At 42.0% G+C, this 23,587-nt stretch overlaps 1 protein-coding gene across 1 annotated transcript in view; it reads left to right on the top strand.

Moving 5' to 3' along the window:
• The window catches only part of SLC9A9 (solute carrier family 9 member A9), a 264,850-nt gene that overhangs the window by 66,626 nt on the left and 174,637 nt on the right, over positions 1-23,587 (top strand). Inside the window, exon 6 of the mRNA XM_079977932.1 lies at positions 6,457-6,562. Within this exon, the coding sequence (XP_079834058.1) occupies positions 6,457-6,562 (106 nt within the window). The remainder of the gene's footprint in view (positions 1-6,456; positions 6,563-23,587) is intronic.

The following is a 23,587-nucleotide window of genomic DNA, read 5'->3' as shown; positions in this document are numbered from 1 at the left end:
TTTGGTTGAGTGCTATTTGTAACCAGTTTGGTTTCCATAGTGAAATGTGCATTCACAATACTGCTTTTGCATATTTTTGAAATGTCTCTCATCATTGCTGCTGCTGCTGCTGCTGCTGCTGCTGCTGCTGCTGCTGTTGTTGTTGTTGTTGTTGTTGTTGTTGTTATACCCTGCCTATCTGGCTGGGTTGCCCCAGCCATTCTGGGCGGCTTCCAACATATATAAGAAAACAGTGAGCAATTTATTTATTTTAGGTTCATGTCTCCTTCCTAGAATTTCCAAATACTGGAGATATTTTTATTTTCTATTTTTTAAAATCTTGCTATGGAGTAGGACATTCAGCACAGAATATTCACTGCTGAGCAATAAACCTTTTTTTCTAACAGCTCCTTTGTTTATACACTTAATAGAGAAACTCCACTACATAACAAATGGCACCAATATGTGTCTCGAACATGTCTATAAGAGAAGTGTTTCAACCTCATCCTTCCAAGTGTGGATCGGATTTTGTGAAAATCTCAGTGTTGAGCTCATTTGCACAGCTTTTTTTCCTAATCCCTGCTCTGCTCAGAACTTCCTCTGGTTCTACTAAAAATATGAACTATTATCTCATGCATGCATGCATAGATGCTCTCTGGGTTTCCACAAGTAATCAGCATATACAAAAATGCATATAACTGTATAGATAGAGATATTTAGAGACATATATAAAAATTATTTCTATTTAACTATATAGTATATATATTATGCATAAATTGCATATATATTAGTACAAAATTATTCTGCAGCACAGGGCTTCGCTCTTTTGTAAGTATAATATACATCTATTTTTAATGCATATAATTACTTGGGCATTAAAAAAACAAAACCCAATAATGCATGAGCGGCTCAGACATAGGTCAGTACTAGATACAAGAGGCAGTTTGATGCAATCACAGATTGATTGATTAAATCAGAACTGCCAAATGCCATATATAGATCTGTTTAAGATGGTTTTCTCCTCCTCTCTGTACTCACAAAGAAAACCCTTAAGAGTTTAGGCAAATAATCAGCTTTTCTTGTTGTTGTTTAGTCGTTTAGTCGTGTCCGACTCTTCGTGACCCCATGGACCAGAGAACGCCAGGCACTCCTGTCCTCCACTGCCCCCCGCAGCTTGGTCAGACTCATGCTGGTAACCTCGAAAACACTATCCAACCATCTCGTCCTCTGTCGCCCCCTTCTCCTTGTGCCCTCCATCTTTCCCAACATCAGGGTCTTCTCCAGGGAGTCTTCTCTTCTCATGAGGTGGCCAAAGTACTGGAGCCTCAGCTTCACAATCTGTCCTTCCAGTGAGCACTCAGGGCTGATTTCCTTCAGAATGGAGAGGTTTGATCTTCTTGCAGTCCATGGGACTCTCAAGAGTCTCCTCCAGCACCATAATTCAAAAGCATCAATTCTTTGGCGATCAGCCTTCTTTATGGTCCAGCTCTCACTTCCATACATCACTACTGGGAAAACCATAGCTTTAACTATACGGACCTTTGTTGGCAAGGTGATGTCTCTACTTCTCAAGATGCTTTAATCAGCTTTACCTGATTCTAATGGAAAGGCGAGACGGGGCCAGAGCTGTGTCTTCAGTGTACTGATGACTTACTGGCCTAAATCCCCTGATGGTGGTTCCCAACAGCTTCATACAGATGTTAAATATCAGGGGGAAGAAGATGCATCCCCGCAGGACTACAGTATAACTGCTGTGATCAGTGGTATCAGTCCCATTCACATGGATCCCACAAGTTGACCAAATAGGTCAGCTAAGAGCTCCATTAAAAGAGGTCAGAGTTCACCCATTCTGTTTCCTTAATTGTTATGTAGGATCACCATGCTATGCATTCCACTTCTTTCAAACATTGGATAATCGGGCAAGCATCTCACATTAATTCATGAACTGCAGCATCCTCTGATCTGCCACAGGTTTCAGTTCCTTCTTTGAATTTCATTCCCTTCACCTTCTACATTACCAATGCATATGGGGTCCTCGCTTTTTTGCAGTGTTTTATCAATATTAATTCAATCATGCATATTAATTGTATCAAGGCTCTTTCAGTGTGGTGGGCCGCGATGACATCAAGTGGCCTTGCTTTTTGCCCCCAGGGTTCTCCAAAAAACCCTTTCAAAGTCCTATTTTCATAGTGCTTTGAAAATCCGATGATCTTCAAGTGACGAATTCAAAGCACAGGACAAAAAAAGCACATTGGGAGGAGCTTTGGGTGGCATCTGCAGAAGTCCCTCTCAAAGCACCACCTTGCCCTGGGATTTGAAGAAGAAGAAGAAGAGTTTGGATTTGATACCCCTCCTTTCACTCCCTTTAAGGAGTCTCAAAGCGGCTAACATTCTCCTTTCGCTTCCTCCCCCACAACAAACACTCTGTGAGGTGAGTGGGGCTGAGAGACTTCAAAGAAGTGTGACTGGCCCAAGGTCACCCAGCAGCTGCATGTGGAGGAGTGGAGATGTGAACCTGGTTCTCCAGATTACGAGACTACCACTCTTAACCACTACACCACACTGGCTCCCAGTGTTGAAAAGAGCCTTGGTGCCTGCTACCCCTAGGTAAAGGTAAAGGGACCCCTGACCATTAGGTCCAGTCGCGAATGACTCTGGGGTTGTGGTGCTCATCTCACTTTACTGGCCAGCGTACAGCTTCTGGGTCATGTGGCCAGCATGACTAAGCTGCTTCTGGCAAACCAGAGCAGTGCACAGAATCGCCGTTTACCTTCCCACCGGAGCAGTACTTATTTATCTACTTGCACTTTGATGTGCTTTTGAAATGCTAGGTTGGCAGGAACAGGGACCGAGCAATGGGAGCTCACCCCGTCATGGGGATTCGAACCGCCAACCTTCTGATCGGCAAGCCCTAGGCTCTGTGGTTTAGAGCTGCTACCCCTACTTTCCGCCAAACCCTACCCATACCTGTTGAAATGCTGATGTCATCAGGTGCAGGGCAGATAGGTGTGGCTTGCCTGAAATAGTCTTGCAGGCCCAATGTGAAGCCTAGTGGGCCTAATTCAGCTCACAAGCTACAGCTTCCTCACCCCTGGCTTAGAGCAGTGATCGGGAGCCTTTGGCCTGCCTGATGTTGTTGAACTGCAACTTCCATCATCTCTGACCATTGGCCGCACTGATTGAGGTTTATGGGAGCTGGACTGTAGCAGCATCAGAATGTACACAGTTTCTCCATGCCTGCCTTACAGACTATTATATGGAAAAGAGAATCAGGAAAAGCAGAAGTACTGAGAGACTTGTACCATCTCCTGAGCAATCACTAGGAGCTCCATCACCAGCAAAGCTCTCCTTGCAATGCATTAAGAACAGGAAAGGGAGAAGGACAAGTGACTTTTCGATAAATTTTCAGTACAGATTCAGAAATACCACACAGCATCTTCCATGGGCTAACTTAAACCCATTGATTGCTGTGGGTCTGCTCTGAGAACAACTTAGTCCAATTCAACCCACTGTTTCAAAATGTGGGTGATGGGCTGCAAAAGGGAATCTTCCACCATGTTAAAACTTTCTGAAGCTTTGTTTCAGGGAGAAAGACTCCAGCTAGCTTTTCTCCCTACCCTTACATACTAATTTTCCTATGTGCAGGGAACTTTCCTTGGACGTGGGAAACATTCAAACTCTATTCTCCCACCTACATCCTAAAGAGACACAACCTTGAAAAGGCCGAACTAATTCAGCTCTTAATATCAGCGTTCTGGAGGTATTGACATTCTAATCGGAAATTACTTTGCATACTTGTACCTCCCTCCCCCCCCCCCTCCACTTTGACATTTAAGGCTTTGGAAAACATTTGCCTCAATAAAGGTTTGCTGAAGCAGAACTGTTTCAAAGCTACGTGAACTCGCTTACCTTCATTTAGGCTGATAATCAGAATGCTCTTTTCTGTTTGGGGTTTCTATGGTTACAGTTGTATGGCTGATGTGGGTTGCCCTGCCCCCCCAAGTCACGCAAAACAGCTGGAAAATATTTTATAACTTGTAGGGAGGGAGGAAATAGCTTGGTAATTAAAATGCTTTATTGATGGGTTTGTTTTTTTCTTGAACTAAGCCTTGAGTAGGATGGCTGATTAGCAGTGCCAGGAATCTATAATTACAACTGGAACAGTTATTTTTAGCATAAGGGTTTTTCAACATGGTTGGTTTAGTGGGGAAGCTTCTCTTCTCTTGGCCAATGAAAAGTGGGAAGGAAACGAGAGGCTCAAAGAGAATATGCCAGCTGCTTTGGTGCTGTGTATTTTTTAAATTACAGGTTTATTGCTCAACTCTGTTGTAATTCCCATTGATTCCACTACAGATTTGTGCCACTGCATTTGAAGCACACTCCTTCTCCTGGGGGATTGAAGAAAACGGGCACATATTCAGCTTTTGCACCCCCACTTTCCAGTTCCATTACTGCAATGTAAACCTGCACTTCCCCCAAAGAATCCTGGGAACTCTAGTTTGTTAAGGATGATGAGAGTCATTAGGACAGTCCTATTCCTCCCGACAGGGGACGCAGGTGGCGCTGTGGGTTAAAGCCTCAGCGCCTAGGACTTGCCGATCGAAAGGTCGGCGGTTCGAATCCCTGCGGCGGGGTGCGCTCCCGCTGCTCGGTCCCAGCGCCTGCCAACCTAGCAGTTCGAAAGCACCTCCGGGTGCAAGTAGATAAATAGGGACCGCTTACCAGCGGGAAGGTAAACGGCGTTTCCGTGTGCGGCTCTGGCTCGCCAGAGCAGCGATGTCACGCTGGCCACGTGACCCGGAAGTGTCTCCGGACAGCGCTGGCCCCTGGCCTCTTAAGTGAGATGGGCGCACAACCCCAGAGTCTGTCAAGACTGGCCCGTACGGGCAGGGGTACCTTTACCTTTTTATTCCTCCCGACAAAGCTACAGTTCCCAGAGTTTTCTGGAAGGGGGTTGATAGTTAAACCACTTTGTGAGCAGAATAGGGGTCTCCTAACAACTCTCAGCACCATTAACAACTGACAGGATTCTCTATCTAAGGTGGTACAATACAGTTTTAAATATAGTACAGATGGAGTCTCAAAGGAGCATCCCTCTCTAAAAAGGACCATCCTTCCACTCCAAAAAGCATATGCACAAGATAAAGGTGTCTGCAGAGCAAAGAATTCCAAACAACTGATGCCCCAGGAAGAGGGGGGGAGGTTCTCACAACAGCTTTGGCTTTGGGGTGAGCAATTTATTACAGCATATATTCGGCTGAGCTGAGGTTGGTGACTTAACACTCCAGCTCAGTCGAAGACCCGCTACTTCCGAAGTTGCTCATTCTAGTGACTATTAGGATTGCCCTTATAGTCAATTGCACAGTAATGTACCACAGCAGCAGTGAAACAAATGCAATGAGATACTGTCTATTTTTTTCCAATACTACAAATCATTAGTAATTTTTCCAATGGATTCCTGATGGGAAAATCTATGTCCCTCTGGTGCCTGAAACAATCTAGATACAGATACCCATCCTTGGATGACTGCAAAAACTATATAGCAGATTAATATTGTAACATCAGTAAAATAATATTGTAACATCAGTAAAATAATATTGTAACATCAGTAAAATTAATATTGTAACATCAGTAAAATAATAATAATAATAATAATAATAATAATAATAATAATAATAATAATAATTTATTACAGTGGTACCTTGGGTTACAGATGCTTCAGGTTACAGACTCCGCTAACCCAGAAATAGTACCTCGGGTTAAGAACTTTGCTTCAGGATCGGAACAGAAACTGTGCAGCGGCAGTGTGGCAGCAGCGGGAGGCCCCATTAGCTAAAGTGGTACCTCTGGTTAAGAACAGTTTCAGGTTAAGAACAGACCTCCAGAAAGAATTATGTTCTTAACCCGAGGTACCACTGTATTTGTACCCTGCCCATCTGGCTGTGTTTACCCAGCCACTCTGGGCAGCTTCCAACAAAGATTAAAAATACATTAAAATGTCACACATTAAAAACTTCCCTGAACAAGGCTGCCTTCAGATGTCTTCTAAAAGTCAGATAGTAGTTTATCTCTTTTACATCTGATGGGAGGGTGTTCCACAGGGCGTGCACCACTACCGAGAGGGCCTTCTGCCTAGTTCCCTGTAGCTTTGCTTCTCTCAGTGAGGGAACTGCCAGAACCTCAGCATCCGGGTAGAATGATGGGGGTGGAGAAGCTCCTTTAGGTATACTGGGCCAAGGCCGTTTAGGGCTTTAAAGGTCAACCCCAACACTTTGAATTTTCCTCGGAAACGTACTGCAGATTGAGAAACAGCAAAATCCTAACCAAGTAAGTCCTATTCAATAGGACATACTTACAGGTAAGTGGGGTTGGGTTTGCAGCCTAAGACTAAAACCTAACCCAAGATTTGCCCGGATGAGAGACATTGGATATGGCAGATCTCTGAACATGACAAGTTCTTTTTCTTATTCCTTCTAGTGACAGTCCTGGCTATTTTCCATGAGCTTCATGTTGATACAGATCTCTACACCCTCCTCTTTGGTGAAAGTGTCCTAAATGATGCTGTGGCTATAGTTCTCACACAGTAAGTGCAAATGCTTGGATCTTTTGTAAAGTGAAAATGTTGATTATTAACTTAGTCCGTTTGAATTAAAGCTTCCCTATATGCTTACAAATGGAGGCCATCGTTATAGGCCCCTCCATACAGGTGCTTTTTCCAGAGGGTATTCAGCTGCATGACCTTGACATGCTAATAGTGTGTTAATGGCGGCAGTCCGTTTCAGTAGTTGTTCTGAGATGCTGCCCCAGTGTTATTTCACTATGGTCATCTATTGCACTGTAGCGCAACAAAAGCAGGACAACGATGAATAAAAAGTTAGGGAGTTATCGGACATGCACTGATTGCAAATGAAGCCCCCCAAATGTTTGCAGCTGTAAAACAGTATTGAAAAGCAGGATCACATATAACCATTTGGCCTGTCAAGGAATTCTGGGCACTGAGTTGCTGAGAAAAGGAACTCTGTGAGGGATAAACGACAATGCCCAGAATTCTTTGAGGGAAAGACTATACTTAGAATATGCTTTAAAGCTATACTATGTGTGCAGTCCAAGGCCACATTAGCTCCATACGTTTAAAGCACTATTGTTGTTGTTGTTGTTTAGTTGTTTAGCCGTGTCCGACTCTTCGTGACCCCATGGACCAGAGCATGCCAGGCACTCCTGTCTTCCACTGCCTCCCGCAGTTTGGTCAAACTCATGCTGGTAGCTTCGAGAACACTGTCCAACCATCTCGTCCTCTGTTGTCCCCATCTCCTTGTGCCCTCCATCTTTCCCAACATCAGGGCCTTTTCCAGGAAGTCTTCTCTTCTCATGAGGTGGCCAAAGTATTGGAGCCTCAGCTTCAGGATCTGTCCTTCCAGTGAGCACTCAGGGCTGATTTCCTTAAGAATGGATACATTTGATCTTCTTGCAGTCCATGGGACTCTCAAGGGTCTCCTCCAGCACTATTATGCCCCTTTAAATAGTAATTTTGCAAGCTGTTCAGTTTCTTCATTTATTATCATAGAATACTGAGATTGGAGTAGTTTAATATTTCTTTTAAGTTCTGCATTATCCAGATTTTTATATAATTCTTTTTCATTTTTTCTGATTTCTTCCACAATTTTTTTGCTTCTTTTTTTCTTTTTGGTTTCTATGAATTGAGTTTTCTTTTATAAAAAAAATCCTCTAGGGACTACTTTGCTGGCATCCCAGACAATTTTGGGGTCTGTTCCTTTGTTTAGATTAATTTCAAAAAATTCCCTTAATGCTTTATCTACTGTTTTTTCATCTTTTATTAGTGTTTGATTTAGCCTCCATCTTATTTTTTCTTTTACCCCTTCAGCCAAACAAACGCTGCATTATGGTCAGATATTGTTTTTGGTTGAATTTCGGCTTTAAATATTTTTGGTGTTAGGTCTTTTGCTATCCAAATGGTGAGCGGTAAGTTGCTAACCCTCACACCATGTTCCAGGTCTTTTCTTAAGATCCCCTAACCTTCAGGAGATGGTTTAGGGAATTCAACAGTTGTGAGGATGAACTTATACTCTCATGAATGTGGATACAACCCAATACAATTTTTTCCCTATTTAGAAGAATCTGTGAATTTATAATATTTATGTAGGAGTAATATTGGTTGCTATAGAAGTATTTGTCAGTTAGGTACTAATTGGCAAAAGGAAGAAAGAAGATTGATAATATCTCAATTTGTTTCCGTTGTATGTCTGTTAAAAACAACAAAGTAAGGCAGGATGTGACAGAAATCTCTTTTATAAACAACAAAGTAATTGAACACTGTGGGCATGTTAAAAGCATTTACACAGATTCATAGAAACCTAGAGTTCTAATACCAATTAATACCAATGATTATAGTATATTTCCTTTAAAAAATGTTTTTGTTCTCTGGGTTTAAATATATCCCAGTTATACAGTTTCTGTCCAAAAGGCACATGGCTACCAATAGATTATAAAATAAGCATGTCATTAACAATCCTGTGAATGGTATTACTTGCCGAACTCTGAGAAGATATAGGAGATCTGAATCCATCTTACGCACTGTATTTAGATAAAAATATTGATTGGCATTGTGTTGGTTTTTGTGATTGATTGTGTCTGGTTTGGAATAAATTTGAAATGTTACAGTGTTGATATTATTGATGAACAGTTGTTTATTTGGTAGTTTGCCCTCGTTGCAGCGGTGGATCTAGGGACCACCAGCCACAATGATTTGGACTGTAACTGCAAGGTGTGCAGTTCAAAAGGAATTTGTCAATGCAATTTTGTAAATAGGTGGGATCAGGTATAGCAAATACATTGCTGGTTCATAAGTAAAAACAGCATTTCACAATGTTTATTATCTGTTCCTCTCTAAACAATATTAGCTCAATAGAGGTTCACCTTAGGACAAAGCAAGTTTACTAGCCAAAGCCCCTCTCCCTTCTCTCCTTACTGCAAAATGTGAGTTATTTTCTGGGGCAAGAGTTATGAACAATACCTATGATACTTTATAAAGCTTCTGGTGATTTCACTGGGACTCTAATTTCATCTCAAATACATTTCAGACAACTGTATGAACATTTTGAAAGATGATATGAAGGTGAAGAAATAGAGGGTAACAATGAAAATATACACGCACACACAAACACTTTCACAACAGTCACAGGAAGACTTGGCAGCACATTAACAATAAATACAGGCAGTAACCATTTGGCATGGGGGTTCCGTTCCTGCCCCCCCACTCATTAGCAGAGTGCGCAAAAGTCTGCCCCCCCCCCCGTTCTGCCCTGCCCCCTGTTCCGTCCCTGTTCTGCCCTCTTCCGGGTCCAAAAGGACCTGCATGTCGGTAGTTGCACATTAATTGGACACACACAAAATGGTCACTGCTGTTCAGGGGGGAAAAGGAAGACAGCAGCATTAGACATGGGGCAATAGTCCCTATCAACACAAGACACAGATTATACAATGTATATTGAAGGAACAGCTACCCTGGCGCACCAAGTTGTCACAATCAGTACATTTAGACAGCAAAACCCAACATGAAACCTTGAAGTTGTGCAGCGTTCAACTAAGTTGTATTCAGAGTAGACCCATTAACATCAATGTACCCAAATTAATCACTTCCATCAATTTCAATGCATCTACTCTGAGTAGGAATACCACTGGCTATAAACCTCATAATTAAGAATTTCCTAATTAAGGAATTTCCTAATTAAGAAATTAAGTAAAGATGAAAATCATGTTTTAATTTATTTAATCTGCATAAATTTGCATATGACTAAAGCAGTAGCTGGGGGTGGGAAGAGGTCATTTTCTTTGTTTTTAGATGGTGCAGTCTGAGGTTCCACAAATAAAGAGCCTGGTGAGTTCAAAAACCTGAAACCTCACTGCATCAGAGATACCATCTAAGCAGCAGCATTTCCTCTTGCTTGAGAAAGAGGACACTGCTCCTAAGCTAGTGTCAAAAGGAATATGCTAGTACTCTTCTTATTCTGTCTATTCTGTCTCAAACAGCCTGTGACTCAAAATAAAAACCAGAAAAAAATCGCCCAGCTCATTTCCTCTCACGTGCAACCAAATCATGAAAACAGACACCAAAATGGCCACTAAGAACAGCTTCAGGCATCACACCAATGCCTCAAGTGCCTTGCATTGCTGTTCGTTTACATCATTGTAATGTTCAAAACAGACTTCATATGCTCACAGGGGAACCATGATTGAAAGATTTAATTCAGCACAGATTGTGCACAGGAACCTAACATGATGGCTTAATTCCAACCCTTAAAAAAATCCACCCGAATACCAGCCTTGCTGCAATGTGAAGCAAGAATGTTCACACACACACACACACACCACCACCACCACCACCACCACCACAACAACAACAACAACAGAAGGCTAAAAATGAATGTTGATGCACAATGATGATATGGGCCTGGAAGAATAAGAAGGCATGCTGAGGATTATGGGACCAAACCCATAGAGACAGGGAGATTTCCCTTCTTTTAAGAAAGAAATGGAAATGGAACGGGTAGCTATATCCTCTGCCCTCACTTAAATATTTAGATGAAGTATCTTCCAAAATAAATGAAGCAGCAGCAGTAGTAGATGCAGGTTTTATACTATCTCTTTTAACTGATAGATGAGAGAAGGATTTGAGAAATAAATGTGTGCGGATTGAGCCTGCATGTGAAAGGTCTTGAAGGAGATAGAGGGCACAAATGTGACTGAGTTCTGAGAGGGGCTGGATAGCAGAATGGAGCCCTGAGCTACAACTGACTGATATGGATATTGAATGGACCCTCAGATTTCCTACTCTCACCTCCTGGAGCAAAGAATGATCAAGAGAAATTATAATCAAGATCTGTAATCACAAGATATAAGGAAAGATCTCTGCACACAGGCTAGCCAACTGAATCCAGTGCCCTTCAATGGGAAGTCTGTTTTGACTTGAAAAAATATGTCACCAGAGATTCTTCATTGACAGAGGGCTCTGAAGCCCCACAGTGATCCTGCAGGAGCAGGAATAATAATAATAATAATAATAATAATAATAATAATAATAATATCTTTATTGTCATTGTACAACCTGTGTACAATGAAATTAAGCAAGCCTCCTCCCCCAAACACTCAATCTCTTATCAAACAACACACCACCTCGCAAGTCAATTTTGCTATGTTATTTTTTGTTCAACAGCCTAACAGCCCACGAATAGAAGCTATTTTTTAGCCTGTTGGTACGGCTGATTATACTTCTATATCTCCTGCCCGAGGGTAGAAGATTAAAGAGGTGATGGCTGGGGTCTGAATCATCTCTGAGAATTTTTCTCACTCTCCTAAGGCAACGATCCCTTGCGATGTCATCTAGCAGATTTAAGGGACAGCCCATGATATTGTGTATCCTTGCGATTGGTGAGGATTGCCCTCCCATGCAGATCTCCAAGTGAAGACACAACTATTGGTCTATGATGAAAACAACTGTTGCAGTTTCAGTATGGTGTCTACAGTTTAATTTCATTCTTGTTAAAAAAAAAAATCAATGCAATGGTGTTGGGAGTGGAATTGGGATTACAGATGCCCACTCCACCCCCGCCCTCCACCCATGGATCAGTCTTTGCATAGAGATTCTCTGCTACATGCATACAGCTGTTGCACAAAAATCACATGTTGGTTAGGGGTGGGGGTAGGCAGTGCTTTTTTTCTAAAAATAAATAAATAGGGGTGCTCTCATTTTCCTACTCATATTGAAATACTGCCCTCAATGAGGCCAAACTTAGATTCACAAGATGTTTAGGGGTATGTGTACCCCCGCGTACCCCCAGGAAAAAAAGCACTGGGGCTAGGAGGCCTTAAAGCTTCTCTCATAATACTAGAATTCTTGGGCATTCAATGAAGCTGGATATTGGAAGAATCGGGACAGATAAACCCATGGCATACGGTTAAACTATGCAACTCATTCCTACAGGAGGCAGTGATGGCTGCCAGTGTGGATGGCCTTAAAACAGAACTGGTCAAAACAAAACAAAACAAACAAACAAACAAATAAAAATAAAAATAAATCCTTCCAGTAGCACCTTAGAGACCAACTAAGTTATTGGTATGAGCTTTCGTGTGCACGCACACTTCTTCAGATACACTGAAGCAGAAGTTACCAGACCCTTATATATAGTGAGAGGGTGGGGAGGGGTATTACTCAGAAGGGTGGTGGGAATGGGTGATTGGCTGATAGGTGTGGTGAACCTGTTGACGACTGTTATCGACTGCAATTGGTCTTACAGGGAAAAGCAAGGGGTGAGATGGCTAAAAATAGCTTTATCATGTATAATGAGATAAGAATCCAATGTCTCTATTCAGACCAGGTCTCTCCATGGTTTTTTAAGTTTGGTAATAAGTTGCAATTCAGCAACTTCTCTTTCCAGTCTATTTCTGAAATTCTTGTGTAATAAGACAGCTACTTCGAGATCTTATATAGAACGCCCTGGGAAACTGAAGTGTTCTCCTACTGGTTTCTCTGTCTTGTGATTCCTGATATCAGATTTATGTCCATTTATCCTTTGGCGTAGCGTTTGGCCTGTTTGTCCAATATAGAGAGCTGAAGGTCACTGTTGGCATTTGATGGCATACACAATGTTAGAAGATGAGCAATTAAATAGTCCTGCGAAGGTATGTTTGATGTTGTTGGGGCAAGTAATGGTGTTGTCCAGGTGTATGTGGCAGCAAAGTTGGCATCTGTGTTTATTGCAGGCTCTGGTACCAGTGTCCATGTTAAGTCTGGTTGTTGTATTATTGTGGGTGAGGAGTTGTTTCAGATTGGGTGGCTGTCTGTAGGCAATGAAAGGTCTTTCTCCCAGAGCTTGAGAAAGAGAACTGTCATTTATTTTATTTTGTTTCGACTACGGCAGACCAACACAGCAATCTACCTGTAACTTTGTTGTTGTTTAGTCGTTTAGTCGTGTCCGACTCTTCGTGACCCCATGGACCAGAGCACGCCAGGCACTCATATCTACCACTGCCTTCTGCAGTTTGGTCAAACTCATGCTGGTAGCTTCGAGAACAGTCTAACCATCTCGTCCTCTGTCGTCCCCTTCTCCTTGTGCCCTCCATCTTTCCCAACATCAGGGTCTTTTCCAGGGAGTCTTCTCTTCTCATGAGGTGGCCAAAGTATTGGAGCCTCAGCTTCAGGATCTGTGCTTCCAGTGAGCACTCAGGGCTGATTTCCTTCACAATGGATAGGTTTGATCTTCTTGCAGTCCATGGGACTCTCAAGAGTCTCCTCCAGCACCATAATTAAAAAACATCAATTATTCAGTGATCAGCCTTCTTTATGGTCCAGCTCTCACTTCCATACATCACTATTGGGAAAACCAGAGCTTTTACTATACAGACCTTTGTTGGCAAGGTGATGTCTTTGTTGGCAAGGTGATTCCCCTTCATGGATCACTGCCTTGCCGTGGTGAAGGGGCTTGAATAACTCAGAGAAGCTATGAGCTATGCTGTGCAGGGCCACCCAAGATGGACAGGTCATAGTGGAGAGTTTTGACCAAACGTGATCCACCTGGAGCAGGAACCAGCAAGCCACTCCAGTATCCCTGCCAAGAAAACTCCATGGACAAAGACCTGTAACTAGAACTGGTCAAATTTATGCAGGAAAAGGCTATCAATGGCTACAAACCATAATGGCTATAATAGTTAGTGCTTTATTTCTAAGGGGGACGCTGCCTGTACTCACCATGCTCTCCCATCCCCCCACCCCGTTGCCTGCTCACACGCACCCCAGCACCATCCAACCGCTGCCGCTTTCCTGCCCACCCATCCACTCACTCCCCCCTTGCATCTTTGCCTACCACCTCCACCATTTCCCATGGCAGTAGGCACAGTCTCCCAGAAGCAGTTTGGCAAAGCATCTTCCAGGAGCTTGCCTGAGAATCATAAAAGGGTTGCACCAAAGCACCTCTGCTCTGGTGCAACCTTTTCTATTATCATCAGGCACCTTCCTGGAAGGCGCTTTGGCGATCGTAAGAGGGTCGTGTGAATTTGTAATGTGGAGGTGGGGGGGGAGGTGGTGATTTGGTGTACCAGTGCATACCGCCTCAAAAAGCACTGATAACAACAACATTGATTGGAGTATTGGTTTCCAGCTATGAGTGCTTCACCAACTACAGTGGATACTTGTGTTGCGAACATGATCCATGCGGGATGCACGTTCGCAACCCACAGCATTCGCAACCCGCGTCTGCGCATGTGCGGGTTGCGATTTGGCTCTTCTGCGCGTGTGCAAAGCACAATTTAGCGCTTCTGCGCATGCATGACCGCCGAAACCCGGAAGTAACCCGTTCCAGTAGTTCCAGGTTTCAGCGGTCCGCAACCCGAAAAAAACACAACCTGAAGCAGCTGTAACCCGAGGTATGACTGTACTGCCTTTTTTGGTCATAAGATTACTTGGCAACGGTATTCCATACTCTGGTCATTTTCAGAACCAATTGTTGCAATGGCTTGGGGAGGCCCTTGAAGGCAACTTGGAGACTTAAATTGGTAAACTATGCAGCAGCTAGAAAATGTTTTTCCTTGACACAGAAAGTCTTAATAAACTGTTCTTAAACGCCTTAACAAAATTCAGCAGCTAGATTGCTCTCTGGGCTTCCATTTAGAACTCTCATAACTTTATTTTAAAACAGCTGTGCTGGTTGCCAGTTTTTCACCAGGCCCAATTCAAGGTCCTCACATTAGTGTTTAAAACCATAAATTACTGCACCACTCCAAAATAAGAAAGACCACTGCCTTCCCTATAGGCCCTCTCAAGTGTTAAGACCAGCAGAGGTGTTCCTCGAAAGTTTGGGAGCTGGAGGTCCAGGTGAGGGAACTCCCTTTGGTGACCCCAAGTTGTGGAATTCCCTGCCCCCAGAAGTGTCAATCATATGCTGGATTCATACCTCTTTGCCCTAGCCTTTGACACATGAGAACTATATTTTTTCAGACACACCCTATTCTTGTGACTGTAATTTATCTCAAATTGTTATTAATGTTGTATTGTCTAATTGCTGAAACCTGCCCTGGGGCCTTATGGAGAACCATAAAAAATCAGGTTGATAATCAAAGCATTGCCTCTACAAGCAACAGCCAATTATTATTTATGTCTATTATTTATTAGATTAAATACCTCCCTTCATCATAACGTCTCAGGACGGTTTACAGAATAAAATACAGAATAAAAACAAGTAAATAATTTTTAAAAAGCAAAACAATAACCCCCCCTTCCCACAGACATGGAATAAGGACTAGGGCACTTGTGACAGAGTTATTGTGATGGCCTGGGATTCGGATTCGGATGCTGAACCTTAGGAATCCCAGCCTGCACAGGATTCCCTGCTTCCAGAACCAGCTGAGCCGGGGCTGGGGCCTGGGCCTGAAGGGTCCTCACCTGTGCTGGATCCTCAGGTGCAGGCACCAGCTGAGTCTGCTCTGGCTCCTGAGGAGGTGGAGGACCCATTGCCTTCAGGTGCTCCACTCTCAGCTCCGTCAGGGGAAGCTGAGGTTGCCTCTGGGTCCAGTAACTCTCCAGCTTCTCCTGAGGTGCAGAGGCTCAGGGCAGAGAGGCGGAGGGAACTAAGTTCCCGCAGGAGGAGTGCTCACCTCCAGGCCAGGAGAGGCAAGTCACCTGAGGATCGGGGCCGCCCTGTGCCTCAGGGCAGATAAAAGCCAGCCAGCCTCAGTCCCAAGTTGCGGGAGCAACTTCGTTGGTTGTCAGTTTCTGCCTGAACCCTGTCCTGCTTACCTTCCGGAGCTCCTGACCTCACCCAACTACCTGCCCTGCATCCAGCTTCAACTTTTACAGACTGCCTCCATACTGTACCTTTGACCTCAGACTGGACTCGGGCCTCGCCTCTTGGGACCAGCACAGTTATGTTATGTCATACTTAGAATTAAACCATTTGGAGAAATAGAAACTTTTTTTCTATTTCAGCCTCACGTACGTTAAATCTAAGTGCAGCAAACAAAGGCCTGGGTGCAATGGTGATCTTTTACATGGCCAAGTTGGGTTTCTCAACTCACATTAAAGCCATGTGGCTTAGGAGAGTTTATCCGAGTTTCTATCTGAGCAACACAAGTCCAAAGTTGCCTTCCATATATGCAGAACTAATTATTTGGATCCCAACTAAATATAATGTAAGCATGTGGTCTCTGCAAACCAAAAGAGGACATTTCTGCACAGACTAGACAAGTGACAGTTTATATAAGATAACTGATTTGCAAGACTTTGGGGAGTAAAATTCCCAATAGATAAGAAGAAATCACTTTTGTAAAGGCTGAGGAAATATTTCTGTTATCTCTAGCTCATAGAAATGACAGTATGCCATTATAATTTTTAAAATATACTTGACATCCGATAACAATTATGACTATTTGTTTTCCTTACTTATCAAGAAGTCACTGCTGTGTTTGACAAGCCTGTTGCTTAAGATAATATAAATGGCTCAGACTTATACCAGTCCATCTAATTCATTATTCTCATACCTTACATGGCATCAGGTATTTGCTCTTATATTTTCACCCTGAAAATTCTGGTAGTGAAGAAGATTCCTTCTTTGATTTGCAGTACAAGCCTGTACTAAAAAAGAAAAGGAAAAAAAGAAATCCAATATGCCAGGTAGTCTCATAGGGTTTTTTAAAAAAAGAAAGTCCAATTTTTGTGTTTTCATTATAGCTACAAATAAACAGTTATATATAAGACAAACTCCCCAGCCCATTTCCCCAAAATGTCATTAAAACAAGTGAAAAGAAAGGCTTTCACTTAACAGTTGCTTTGTTTTGTATTAGGCATGTTCTCATACTCTACTATTGTTCCATATATTTAATTGTGGAATAATTAACCTGGAATGTTTTCATAATCGCCAAACGCAGTTGGAATCTCTACTGTTCAAATACTTTTTGCATCAGTTTATGATTAGGTTTAGTCAATAAAAGAAGAATTTATTTGGATCCCTAGATTCAGGTGTGTGGCAAGCACTCTCCCGGTAAGAGACCCCGAGCAAATATTTAAAATTACAAAACATGCAGCAAATTAAAGTGTAGGTTTACTTACAAACGCATCAAAGGTCAGATTCATGTGTTTTTCCATACAGCAGCAAGAAAAACTCAGGCAGAAAACCTAGTTACATAGCTTGGTTAAAAATGTTCTAAACACACAGCCTGAGCTTGGAGCCATCTGGTCTGTTCAGATTCACATGGTGGAAAAGAGATGACAAAGAGAATTTTCTGACCCTCCGTCACTCAAGGAGAGGGGTGCAACCTACTCAAGTCTGGCAAAACAACTTACTCTATGGTCTGAACCCCTAGCACGAAACATGGTGATTATATGTGGCTAAATTTCTGGCGCTTTGAAAGATGGGGAAGTCTAAGCAGTGCATTTAAAAAAATACCTCTGTTACAACACAATCCTACTCATAAGTAAATCCAATGGGGCTTATAGCTAGTTTAGCCAGCCTTAACCATTCACTGTATGAACTACGTGATCAAAAGGCTGGCTAGAATGAATTCAGTAGCAATTAACCTACATTTACTTAGCTTAAAAATGTTCTCTATGGGCTAAGTTCTTCATTAATCAAAATTTAATGTTTTAGGAATGCCACTGGCTCTGTTTTTGTTAGGCAAGATAATCTGAAATGTTAGGCATGGGCAAAATGTCAGGAAGAGAAAATATCTGGAGTGTGTAAACTGGTAAGGAAAATAATATGTAGAGGCTGCTGCTAAAGTCTTGGTCTTGAATACATGATATTATCCAGCTGCTGTTTGTGTGACATACTGAATTTCAGTTCAGCACTGCCAAAGATCCAGGGTTTATGGCTGCCCTTGAAAACTTGGTATTGTGTAGCATTCCTTTCTTCAACAGAATTGCAAGATTTTTGCAACAATGTTGGTATTTCTGATGTATTGCTTTGTTGAAGATACTTTCGCTCCTTCCAAACTTTTAGCATGTGGGACAGTACTGCATATTGTCATATGAAAATAATACATTTTTAGTGATCCTGGATTGTACTTTCTATGTTTTTTTTTACTACTAGTTGAAGTACATCCATTCACCTTGCAATCATGAGAGCTGAGCTGGCTTTGGATGGAATATCACAGGATTTACCAAAGTGACTACTCTTTTTATTTTAATCAGCACAGGAGTAACATTTATCTTTGAACTGTTATATCTGGATTTCATAATCAACCTGTTCTTCAGGAGCCCACTTGTTTGCACTAATCCAAGTTCTACTTATCATTAACTTGAGAATGAGGTCACAGAATCTAAGATTCCAACTACACCTGATATGCAGCCAGGTGTGTCTTTTTCCTAACAGAGAGAGAGCTTTAGGACACAGAGAGTGTTTTAAGAGACTGTACATTTAACTGAAGGAATGGTAGGTGTAGGGGCAAGCCTTTCTCATCAGCTCACCAATAAAGTGTTCCTTTGCTTCCCCTCAGAACCTCCCAAAGCTGATTTTAGTTTTGCCAAAGTGTGTCCAGAAAGATACAAACAACTATATGTCACATCTAGTTTGGCTCTAACTCATCAACACCACCCGCTGAGATTAACAACAAGAGACATAAAACCTTGCCTTTTCTTGTTTTCTTTGCTTATAAAAATGTGAAATGGTTTTACCTCTTCACAGCAATTTCAAAGTTTGCTCCTGCACTTAATATATCCACTAACCAGGGACATTGCTAGGAGATGACCCACAGGTTACCAAAGCCCATGTCTTTTGTGCTAGGCCACAGATCTTCTGACCCTTCTCTCTTTTTTGAAAACTTTTTTTTTTTTTTTTTTGCTTTGCATACAGTTTGACTGGCTATAGTACAAAGTGCAGTGTCACCTGTACACATATATTAGCATATGTGCCATGGACTTGTGTCCAGAGTCTTTTACGTATTTAGCAACACACACACACACCCCTGCCACTAATAATAATAGCGAATTGTGCATACTGCACGCAGATGTCTAGAACAATACTGTTAACAGGAAAAGCACATTGATGAAGCTCTGTTACAGTAGGGCATGTGTTAAGCTGTAAGGAAGACACTACTTTCCTCTCCATCAGTAGTAGACAGATAGGAAGCATCTGTAATAGCATCACTAAGAGGTTGCACTATCACAATACTGCTTTTTTTTAATCTGTGATTTTTCACACCTCTCCAGTTTTATTAACAGGAACGTCACACCCAAGGGTGCTTCCAGACTGTTGCTGTTTTGACGTGTCAGTTATTCACATTCTGGCAAATTCAGGCCTTGCAGTTAAAGCAGATTGAGAGATCTTGCACAAGAAACTCACCTTCCCCAACTATTGGCCTTTGTGTGATGTGGAAAGTGACAGGCAAAAGCATTGGAAGTGAGGGATAACACTTGCTTTGATGCACCCAGCCTCTCATCAAATGAATTGGGATGACTGCTCATTAAATAGCCAATGTCATCTCACTTTCCCTCAAATGAATCAGGATGAATGCTCGATAAACAGGATACCTAGAAGCACTCAAAGTCTCAGGAACTACTCAACTTTCATTCTGTTTTGGGGTACTCCTGTTCATTCTTGCATTTCAAGCCAAATGTCAACAAACTGACAAGGATTCAAAGGAGACCTTCAAATAAGTACAGAGAAAGCCATTGCAAGAAAGACTGAGGAGCTCATTATACTTGCTCTCAGAAAAGTCAGTCGCTATTCTTCTACAGTGTGTTGATCCTAAATATACTTAGACAGGATGAAAAGAAGAGAGGGGTGGCATATCAATATGCTTTAAATATTTCAAAAGATCTCAGAACAATTAACTATATCCATTCTTTCTGAATTTAAAAACAACTCCACAGTGGAATCAACTACCTAGGGAAGATGTGGATTTTGGAAATGCGGAAGAGGATAAGAAGTAGCCTGCCACAAATGTTTTAGATGGAAGGAAGACCTGTCTCAGGAAAATGTACATGATAAAATAATCTCTGGGGTCCCTTCCAATTGCATGAGTCTGTGAATCAAACATATAAGGTATGTTTCATAAGAAAGAATAAGCAAACTCAGCATCTCACATTATCCATGCCCTAGCTTTGCATATGAGTTAGTCTCTAGGTCAGGCCTGCACAACTGAAGGTTCATGGGCCAACTGTGTTCCCATCCCTGTTCACAGACACTGGGAGCAATTACTAATGACTTTTTATTGTGTTCCTTTACCACCTGCTTTGGGGAACATATAATGCCTGCTCAACACAATCCAAATGGGGAATGGGAAGGGATGGGAAGAGAATACCTGTTTCTCTTATGCCTATAAGAAATATTGAAGAATGCAATTGACATTCTTGGACAGATACATAGGTAACCAATGTAGATTCCTATGTACCAGTATAATATGTGCATGGCCAGATGCGCCACTCACTGCTGTGACTGTAGCTGCTGGGAGAGGACAGCAGCACATAGAGTGCGTTACAGTAATACAGATGTGAGGCCTCAGTCTATGCCAGTTCAGGAATTGGTGCAGCTGTCATACCAACCAAAATTGGTAATTAGCACTCCATGCCATAATGGTCACTTGGAACTCTCATGACAATGATCAATCTAGCATTACTATGTACCTGGTCCTTCAGAAGGAGTGCAGTCCTATCCAGAACAGCTAAGCATCTCAATTCCTTGATTTGGGAACCAATCCCTCATAGGATTCAGTCCTTCATCGCCATTATCAAATACAAGCGATAGCATACATTTTTGTGATATGCAAACTAAACTGGTGTATTTCATTTGCAGGTTTTATTTTTCTCAGAAGCTTTGAGGAACAATATTGAATTGGGTTTAGGGTTGTTTCATTTGTTATGCTTCAGCCATTTTAATTGGATTGTTACCGGATACCTTATATTCACTGCTAATCTCTCATTACACAATTGCTTAGGATATTGAGCCTTCTGAATACATCAGATTATATATCTAAATAACATGTAAATGCATAGCCCTGTGTTGCTGGTTTGCTTGTCTGTTAAACCCGAATGGATTTCAGAGAGTTCTGTCATAGAGTTTGCCCTCAGGGATGTATGAAACTGTAACTTAGCTCAAATCATCTGGGAATGCCTGCAGTTGTCATGTCGTATCAAATCATACCAGTGCACAGGTATTTCCATCCACTTATCCACAAATAGATTGATAACACTGAAAAATATGAATTTGCTAGCTCAAAATTAGGAGCACTGCTTTGCGAGGCTTGCAAATCACTTCCAAAAGTCAATTATTTACTACAAGTGACCGTGTTGACATCAAAGATGCCTCATTTCAGAGATTTCTACTGGGAACACTTCAGAACTAAAGTACACACTGCTTTAGCTCAGATTGTTTGGGGAGGAGATCTCCACCCCCTCTCATTTTCCTCTCCTGTTTTTAAGCCTTTCCAGATTTTGTTTTGCTTTTCCAAATAACCTTTCTCCAGTGAATATAGCAGCTTTTCCAAGAGCAAGGTAATTGTGTGTGGAGTTAAATTCTGTTTAGCATTGTTCACACAGGTCCACAGGACCTTGAAGTGTTCTTCAGTCATGTTTAATTAGTCCTCTCCAGTGAGCTCTTTACCAAAGACCTGCTTCTGGAAGTAAATACTCATAAAGGTTTGCCAGTCTTCTTGAATGAATACACTAGCACAGGTACAGAGCAAGCTTTCTGTTACCATTCATTCTTCTCCCACCAATGGCAATCCTCTTTGAAGTGCAGTGTTCAAAATTAGCATAAATGATGCTACACTTGTCTGTGAACTTAGGAGTGCTTGAATTCCACAAACATTCTTTCTTTTCAATATTCTGAAAAGTATGCCCCCGTGACATTTTACTTGGAGTCAGGATATGGAGGGGGCTTTATATAAAAACAAGGAGAAACACGTATTATATTGTCATCTTGAGCTGATTAGATGAGGTGCATCTCTAATAGCAAGAAGCGGTGTATGAACATTTCAAGTGTTCAAAGCTTGTTTCATCCATGATCTTCGACTTCAAACTCGTAAGTGGGGCCCACTTCACCTCCGTCCTCTGAATCTATCCAGAATTCTGCTGTTGGAGTCGTTCACCCCTCTTGTTTCTCTGATCTCCCCCCCACACACACACACACACAAAATAGTGTCATTGTCACACATATGACATTTTCATTCTGAATCTCAGTTTAAGCAGCTCATCAGCAAGCAAGTCCTGTGAAGAAGTTTATCTTTCACATTGTTCTACAGATCACCCACTAGCACAGTCAAAAAGAAAGAGGGGCTAGGGAAATGTTCAGTATGAGCTCTTGCTGGGCACAGTGGGAAAGATTGTGGATAGCTGAAGGTGTCATAAATAAAATATTTTCAGCTTCACCAACTGGTTATACAGTCTAGATCTCCTTTGTTGCAGTGGGTGGCATGCAACAAGTAGTGCAAGAATTTTTGGCTATACTGTGGCACTTCCTTTCCCTTTCTCTGCATGCCCACCTGCTCACCCACCAAGTCTACTCTGGAGGGTTTAGGAGAAACCAACAACTGGTTTAGAGGGGAAGATAGTGGCGCACAGGAAGAGGACTACAGTGGTACCTCGGGTTACATACGCTTCAAGTTACATACACTTCAGGTTACAGACTCCGCTAACCCAGAAATAGTGCTTCAGGTTAAGAACTTTGCTTCAGGATGAGAACAGAAATCTTGCTCCAGCAGCGCGGCAGCAGCAGGAGGCCCCATTAGCTAAAGTGGTGCTTCAGGTTAAGAACAGTTTCAGGTTAAGAATGGACCTCCGGAACGAATTAAGTACTTAACCCAAGGTGCCACTGTAATGAAAAGGCTTAGTAAGATAATGTATATTACTTCTATTCTTCCCGAGTAATGTCAAGTGATTGTTACTGCGTTATTATGATAACAATGATGCTGATGAAGGTCATAGAACTTCTGTGCATGGATTCATGTTGTTTTGCAGTTTTGGGTCTGGATACTTTAGGTTTACAGGTATGTCATTTGCCTGTTCCTGAACTGATCAGAATCCAGAATGAAGAGATAACAATGTTTTTACTCCTTTCAAGTGCAAAGCTAAGGAATGAGCTTCCTAGGAATGTTTTTCTGATTTTCCTTTTAAAAGCAGGTATTGAAGAAAACACATTGAAAGGAAATAAACATCAGATTAGGGATCTGCCTTTGTACTTCATTGAAATCAGAAGCCTAAAAAATAGTCAGAAGCCTGCCTGCGTGTTATCTGCATGGAGATCATTAGTGCTGCATGGCTTAAAGACTAAAGGTTAAATTGAAAACTTTCACTGCAAGCCTAGGAGATTTACTTTCCAAATGACACATAGCAAGACCTTCAACTCCTAATAATCTAGGGTGAATTAAAGTCAAAATACTGTTTTCGTGTCTAGAATGCTTAAAAATCAACAGTAGATGCAAGAGAAGTTTGTGAGTTTTACAGAATTGAAGAAAACCCATGGTTTCACAAGTCACAGACAAAACTGAAACCTGGCTACCCCAAGTACAGTGTTCTAATTCTTGCAAGTTTGTGCCCCAGCATCCTATATCCCTGGCATCAGTTCTTTAAGGAACAGTTCAAACCCAAGCTCTGTCAGGATGTATGGAG

This window comes from Podarcis cretensis (genome assembly GCF_951804945.1).
Source record: "Podarcis cretensis genome assembly, chromosome: 5".
NCBI lineage: Eukaryota > Metazoa > Chordata > Lepidosauria > Squamata > Lacertidae > Podarcis > Podarcis cretensis.
The sequence above is the reverse complement of the archived record's forward strand: the minus strand, read 5'-3'. Positions and strand labels throughout refer to the sequence as shown.